This window comes from Salmo salar, chromosome 01, assembly GCF_965601325.2.
Source record: "Salmo salar chromosome 01, fSalSal1, whole genome shotgun sequence".
NCBI lineage: Eukaryota > Metazoa > Chordata > Actinopteri > Salmoniformes > Salmonidae > Salmo > Salmo salar.
The window spans coordinates 172,488,646-172,496,732 of record NC_138291.1 but is presented as its reverse complement, the minus strand read 5'-3'; the positions used below and the strand labels follow the sequence as shown (position 1 = coordinate 172,496,732).

At 42.6% G+C, this 8,087-nt stretch overlaps 1 protein-coding gene across 2 annotated transcripts; it reads left to right on the top strand.

Moving 5' to 3' along the window:
• The first annotated feature begins 2,677 nt into the window (after nucleotides 1-2,677).
• On the top strand, nucleotides 2,678-7,450 carry LOC106571203 (uncharacterized). Of its 2 annotated transcripts, none has more exons than XM_014143988.3 (7): nucleotides 2,678-2,957; nucleotides 3,317-3,411; nucleotides 3,644-3,684; nucleotides 4,141-4,221; nucleotides 6,316-6,450; nucleotides 6,965-7,016; nucleotides 7,242-7,450. In XM_014143988.3, exons 1-6 carry the CDS (start codon nucleotides 2,782-2,784, stop codon nucleotides 7,004-7,006), a joined length of 570 nt encoding a protein of 189 aa, XP_013999463.2. In that variant the 5' UTR covers nucleotides 2,678-2,781; the 3' UTR covers nucleotides 7,007-7,016; nucleotides 7,242-7,450. The 2 variants fall into 2 exon arrangements, with proteins under 2 accessions (XP_013999463.2, XP_045549473.2); XM_045693517.2 differs by having other exon boundaries at nucleotides 7,239-7,450.
• Nucleotides 7,451-8,087: the final 637 nt, after the last annotated feature.

Genomic DNA, 8,087 nt, shown 5'->3' with positions numbered 1-8,087 from the left:
CTTCATCAGATGACACTCCTAGGACATTGTGTTATACAATACATGCATGTTTTGTTCAATCAAGTTCATATTTATATCAAAAAACAGCTTTTTACATTAGCATGTGACGTTCAGAACTAGCAAACATACCGAAAACTTCCGGTGAATTTACTAAATTACTCACGATAAACGTTCACCATTCAAAGAGTTTTAGAAACTTTAGGGTGTTTTCTATGCAAATCAAACAATTATATGCATATTCTAGTTTCTGGGCACTAGTAATTACCAGATTAAACCGGTGCGTTTTTTATCCGGATGTGAAAATACTGCCCCCTACCCTAGAGGTTAACATGCATGAAACCAAGGCTATTACGGTTAGAGAAGTCATCAAAAGAGAGTGCCTGGGGAGTAGGAGTGGAGCTAGGCACTGCAGGGCCTGGATTCACCTCTATATCACCAGAGGAACAGAGAAGTATGAGGATAAGGTTACGGCTAAAAGCTATAAGAATTGGTCATCTGTGACGTAGAGATGACAAGGAGCAGTAGAGCAGTAGAGAGAAAAAGGAGCAGGTTTCTGGGGGCGATAAAATAGCTTCATGGTATAATATACAGACAAAGGTATGGTAGGATATGAGTACAGTGGAGGTAAACCTAGGCATTTAGTGATGATGAGAGAGATATTGTCGCTAGAAACATCATTGAAACCAGAAGATGTCACAGCATGTGTGGGTGGAGGAACTGAGAGGTTGGATAAGGTATAATGAGCAGGGCTAGAGGCTCTACAGTGAAATAAGCCAATAAACACTAATCAGAACAGCAATGGACAAGGCATATTGACATTAAGGAGAGGCATGCTTAGCCGAGTGATCAAAGGGTCCAGTGAGAGTTAGATAGCTAGCCGAGCCATAGGTAGCAAGCTGGTAGGAGATGGAGGGAGGTCTGTTTTTAGCCACCTCGTGCGATTCCGTCTGTATATTAGTGGGCTTCCGTGTGGTAGGGGGGACCAGTCCAATTGGCAAAATAGTTAGTTATAGTGGCCCAAGAAAATTGTCCGATAGACCTATTCAGATAGCAGCCGATAAGACAGCTAACGATTAGCGGGCCGCAGATGGGCATTCGGGTTACGTCGCGACGGAGGGGCCAGTTGGATAACTCCCTCGGGCAGATAACGTCGGTGGTCCAGTCGTGAAGGACCGATGGGGCTCCGCATTTACATACACTCAATACAAATTGAGTGTATGTAAACTTCTGACCCACTGGGAATGTGATGAAAGAAATAAAAGCTGAAATAAATCATTCTCTCTACTATTATTCTGACATTTCACATTCTTAAAATAAAGTGGTGATCCTAACTGACCTAAGACAGGTAGGTTTTACTAGGATTAAATGTCAGGAATTGTTAACTGAGTTTAAATGTATTTGGCTAAGGTGTATGTAAACTTCTGACTACAACTGTGAGGGGGGGTGGGGGATAGGCCAATTAAAGTTTAAAAAAATGAAAGGGTAACATGTTTCTATGAAGTGCTGAATTTGAGGTCAGGTACTGGGACTGGACACATGCTGAAACTCTGAAGACAGGAGCAGTAGCTTGTCCTATCAATAACACTTCCTGTATTATGTGTGTTATAGTCCAGATGAAATGTATTTTCTGCTGTGAGAATTTGCTTGAATTCGAATCTGTGTTTTCTGTTGTTGTGTCTACAGGTGCTTATCGTGTGTCTGTGAAGACAGGAGGCTCCATCACCATCTCATGTCCCTATTATCATTATTATATCAAACATTTGAAATACTTATGTAAAGGAGATAATTTTGACAGTTGCTCCCCTGTTGTACATGCTAAACCTCATAAGGGCACAGCTAAGGCCTCAGTCTCTGATGACATTAACCAGCTAACCATGACTGTGACAATGACTGATCTGGAGCCAGAGGACTCTGGACGTTACTATTGTGCTGTGGAGGTCAATGGTGGACAAGATGTCAGGGCAGAATGGTTCCACCTATCTGTCATACCAGGTAAGATCCTGCAACTCTTCCATATGATTACATGACTGGTGTTCTGATTACATTTACTGATATCACTATTATTGTTCAAGTAGGAATGAGGACTGTTGGTATATGTCTACTTTCTGTTCTTTATCCATCATATCATCATTATGATATTTGTGGTCAGTTGTTACAAAAAAAACACTTGATCACTCAGGACCTTCTTTGGTGTCTGTACCATTGTGTTCAGGTACTCCAGAACTCTATGTGGACCAACAGGAGGTGACAGGAGTTGAAAGAGGGACTGTCATTGTAAATTGTTACTATAGTAACACTGGAAATAGGAAGTGGTGGTGCAGTATTGGTGTCAATGGTTCCTGTGTGGGGGGGGATTCTGGGACAATAGATGGAACATTAGTGACCCTACAGCAGACCACTGATGCCACCAGAGGAAACATCTTAATGGTGACTATGAGTGAACTCAAGATGGAGAACACTGGCTGGTACAAGTGTGGAGTGGGAGACCTTATAATGCCTGTTCAAATCACTGTCAGACAACAAACCACCACACAAAGTATCACCACTATGACCAGTGAGTAGAGAGCAATCAGATACTGTAGAATTAACTATTAACCTGGTTTTATCCAGTCTTGCTGGCTGATCATCTAAAACAAATTGGACTTTAACCTGATTAAAAGCCTTTGTGAGTACTTAGCGGTCCTAACATTGGTTTGAACTCAGCAGTGCTAATACTAAGTTAAAATCCACATGTTGGTGTAAATGAAATAAGCTAGACAAGAAGGTCATAGATTATCCACAATGTCTTGTTACAGTTCTGTGTATCTTGGGTACACCGGTCATAATTCCATTGTTTTTATCTCACAGCGACCAAAGCTCCAACCACTGAACATTCCTTTCTCTCCAGCTGCTGAGCCTGTTCAGACTGACAACACAGTCCAAGGACCTGAGGGGGACAAGGAGAAGGACACCATGAGGTAATTATCACCCATTCAGCTGTATTTCACACTTACTCTTCCAAATGGATGACAATAGAAATATGAATAAAGGTAACATTTTCTGGTTTTGACACTAGCGTTTAGGTCACAAAAAGACCCTCCTTAAACGTTTTCACACAGAGTATAGGTCAAGACACTGTTAGAGACATTTACCACTGCCTCATTTCTCTGTGGTTGTAGAAGTAACAGCACTCTATTATTGGATGGTGAAGTTTTACACATAAAAGGTGTGAAGATCTGAACAAATGTTTCCATTTTCTCTTAGCAGTATAAAAAACATCAGAATTGTGTTCTAATCTATAGACTGTATTTTAAAAGAAACGTTCTCTCACCATCAGTTCCATAGATCTAAAAGTCCTACTGATTCCTCTGGGAATGTTGGTGGTGGTGATGTCTGGTGTCCCAGTCACATGGAAGATGTGGCGAAAGTATAGTAAGTATTCATTCTATAATGATTTAATGAAAAAGTGATCAGTTTGATTTTGGAGATATTTTCAGGAGACAGTAAATATTTTCCTTAAAGACAACTGTATTAGCATATGTTATAACCAATGTATCTTGACATAATTGGAGAAGACTCAAAAGTATTACTCTATGATGAATGTATGCAGTATTATTCAAGTATATCTGAGGTCTCTAATACCGCATCTCTTTCTTTATTCCAGAGGACAATAAGGCCATGGACCAGACAACAAACACCTCAGGGGTAGGCTACACTCATGTTCCTCTCATCTGACTCAAGGCCTTGTGGGTAATCCACTGTCTGTGAAAAATGAAAGACATGGCCATGGACAGGACATCAGATGGACTTAAATCACACAGTAACTCTTCAGCTACAGCTTAATGTCCATTGTAACTGTACAATTTAGACATGGTAACTGTATTTTTACAGTCAGTGCTACATACCCAGGACTGTTGAGACAGTGTGATGTCAGTTTGTCAAAGTGGTTTGCAGTGTAGAGCTAATAATAGGATCTGTTGAACAGTCACTGGTTAAAGTACCACTCCAGATATTTCTGAACTATTCCAATTGAAAAAGGATAGTCCAAGCTTAAATACAGTAAAATACACATACTTAAAGGTAAAAAAAAACATGTTCTAAATAAAATAGTATTTTGTATTAGTAGTTTTCTGAACTGTTCTGAGGAAAAAACTTGTGCAGGACCCATTTGCTGCCAATGGTGATGTGACGTACAGCACTGTTGTCACCAAGAGGAGGAACCAGCTAAATGTACAGACCAAGGTAAGGCTGCTATTCTGATCACTATGATGTTAATAGATTAAGTTGTAGCTGTGTTGTACTGTCGGCTATGTAGCAGACTGGTGCATGAGGATAAATTATAGATGAAGTCACATATTTGTTAGACAATTTAAATGTCTTACGCTGTAAACATTTTGGAGTTTTAATGTCTTTATCAAATCAAATTTTATAGGTTGCAAACATATATTTAGCGGATGTTATTGCAGGTGTAGCGTAATGCTTGTGTTCCTAGCTACAGCAGTGCAGTGGTATCTAACAATTCACAACAATAGACACAGATCTAAAAGTAAAATAATGGAATTAAGAAATATTAGGACGAGCAATGTTGGAATTCGGAGTATAAATATATGTGTGTGTGATGGGATGTATATACATTATGGACAGTATGTCGATAGAATAATGACTATATCTGTAGAATATGTGGGATAGAATAGTATATATACAGCAATAGTGGAATAGGATGGCATTGACTAGAATACAGTATATACATTCAAAATGAGTAAAACAGTATGTAAACATTATTAAAGTGACCAGTGATTCCATGTCTATGTACATAGAGCAGCAGCCAAAAAGGTGCAGGGTTGTGTAACCGGGTTGTAGCCGCTAGTGACAATGACTAAGTTCAGGGCAGGGCACTGGGTGGATTTCACCCAGTGATGGCTATTTAAGAGTCTGACAACCTTGCGATAGAAGCTGTTTCAGCGTCTTGGTCCCAACTTTGATGCACCGGTACTGACTTCGCCTTCTGGATGGTAGCGGGGTGTACAGGCCGTGGCTCGGGTGGTTGATGTCCTTCATTATCTTTTTGGCGTTCCTGTGACATCGGGGGGTGTAGGTGTCCTGGAGGGCAGGCAGTGGTGTGCCCCCGGTGATGCGTTGTGCAGACCGCACCACCCTCTGGAGAGCCCTGCGATTGCAGGCGGTGCAGTTGCCAGACCAGGTGCTGATACAGCCTGACAGGATGCTCTCAATTGTGCATCTGTAAAACTTTGAGGGTCTTATGGGCCAAGCTAAAAAAAATTCAGCCTCCTGAGGTTGAAGAGGCACTGTTGTGCCTTATTCACTACACCGTCTGTGTGGGTAGAACATTTCAGATTGTCAGTGACGTGTACGCTGAAGAACGTGAAGCTATTCACTTTCTCCACTGCGGCCCCGTCGATGTGGATGGGGGCGTGCTCCCTCTGCTGTCTCCTGAAGTCCACGATCTGCTCCTTAATTTTGTTAACGTTAAGGGAGAGGTTATCTACCTGGCATCACTCTGCCAGGGCCTTCACCTCCTCCCTGTAGACTGTCTCATCATTGTTGGCAATCAGGCTACTATTGTTGTGTCATCTGCAAACTTGATGATTGAGTTGGAGGCGTGCTTGGCCACACAGTCATGGGTGAACAGAGAGTACAGGAGGGGGCTGAGCACACACCGTGGTGGGGCCCCTGTGTTGAGGATCAGCGTAGTGGAGGTGTTGTTTCCTACCTTCAACACCTGGCCCGTCAGGAAGTCCAGGACCCATTTGCACAGGGCGGAGTTGAGACCCAGAGCTAAATGATGAGCTTGGAGGGTACTATGGTGTTAAAGGCTGAGCCGTAGTAAATTAACAGTATTCTAACACTGGTATTCCTCTTGTCCAGATGGGATAGGGCAGTGTGCAGTGCTACGGCGATTGCATCGTCTGTGGATATATTGGGGCGGTATTGAATTGGGTCTAGGGTGTCAGGTAAGGTGGAGGTGATATGATCCTTAACTAGCCTCTCAAAGCATTTCATTATGACAGAAGTGAGTGCTATGGGGCAAAAGTCATTTAGTTCTGTTGCCTTTGCTTTCTTGGGTACAGGAACAATGGTGGACAACTTGAAATAAGTGGGGACAGCAGACTGGGAAAGGGAGAGATTGAATATATCTGTAAACACCAGCCAGCTCGTCTGCGCATGCTCTGAGGACGCGGCTAGTGATGCTGTGTCGGCCGGCAGCCTTGCAATTCTTTATGTCCCTATTCCATTGTTTCCAAGCTGTAGCCTGCATTCCATTGTCACAAATTGTCCCTCTTCACCTCTCTACCTGTGTGTGTCCCTCTCTTCTAGGTAGAACCTGATGATAATGTGGTCTACAGCTCACTAGCCCTACAGCTGGACCCATTTCCTGCCAAAGGTGATGATGATGTGACGTACAGCAGTGTTGTCCCCAAGAGGAGGAACCACCTAAATGTACAGACCAAGGTAAGGCTGCTCACTATGATGTTAATATATGAAGTTGTATCTGTGTTGTACTGTCAGCTATGTGGCAGACTGGTGGGGTTATAGATGAAGTCACATATCAGGGTTATTGTCCTACAAGAGGAACATCAGGAAACAAACAACAGTCAGACATAAATAGCACCACCCACCTGTCCATAGGAGGAAGATCCATGGAACTGTTTAGAGTTGTGATAGTCCCTGGGATGAAACTCCTCCTGAAGCTCATTCAGGAGGTACAGGATGGCTGTGTCATCAGAATACTTGAACAGGAGGGTTTTGGTCTGTGATTTGTCAGTCATTGGTGTATAAGTTGTAGACACTGAAAATGTGTTATTCTGTAAACATTTCTGAGTTTTAATGTTTATGTGTCTCTTCCTTGTGTCAGCATATTCTGCAACAAATGGTTGAAGTGTTTCCAAGCAGTCTACCTACATTCCATCATCACGAATTGTCCCTCTTCACCACTCTACCTGTGTTTGTCCCTCCTCTCCTCTAGGCGGAACCAGATGATAATGTGGTCTACAGCTCACTAGCATAACACCACACAGGTCAGTGTTGACTTATCTTCTCTCTCATGTACCTACACAGATGATGCTAATCTCTCAACAAAGAAACAAATAGACAAGACCATACATTACTACTGTATGTGTACAATACATCACTCTTTAGTCTCACACTTTTTTATCCTTATAATACAGAGAAGCTGACTACATTGTTATCATTATTTCTATAACATGCCTGTATTGTGCGCCAAACTACTTTCTTTCCAGCAGAGGGCAGCAACACAGCAGTGACTGACAGTGAAGATCTTGGTCCCAAAGAGCCCTTATCCTGGAAGGACATCCCACTCCCCCTCCTGTGTCACAACATGAGTCATGACTATCTATCTGCCTCCAACATGCTTCTTCCCACACCTCCTAACCCACCTGTCTCCTTGTTGTGTCCATAAACTACTGAAGACAGTCTGCTGTGCTTGTTTTGATTATCACCACATACACTATATACAATAGTATATGGACACCCCTTCAAATTTGTGGATTCGACTATTTCAGCCACACCCGTTACTGACAGGTGTATAATATTGAGCACAAAGCCATGCAATCTCATTAGACAAACACTGGCAGTAGAATGGCCTGACTGATGAGCTCAGTGACTTTCAACGTGGCACTGTCATAAGATGCCACCTTTCCAACAAGTCAGTTCGTCAAATGTCTGCCCTGCTAGATCTGCCCCGGTCAACTGTAAGTGCTGTTATTGTGAAGTAGAAACATCTAGGAGCAACAATGGCTCAGTTGCGAAGTGGTAGGCCACACAAGCTCACAGAACTGGACAGACGAGTGCTGAAGTGTGTAGCATGAAAAATCGTCTGACCTTGGTTGAAACACTCACTACCCAGTTCCAAACTGTTAGTAGAGAGCTTCATGAAATGGGTTTCCATGGCCGAGCAGCCGCACTGTCACGGTTGTCGTCGGTGAAGGAGGACCAAAACGCAGCAGGTATGTGCAGGCTCATCTTGATGTTTATTTGCTTTCAAAATGAACATACAAAAATAACAAAACACAAACGATCAACAAAAACAGTCTGGTAAGGCACAAGGCGAAACACAGAACAATCTCCCA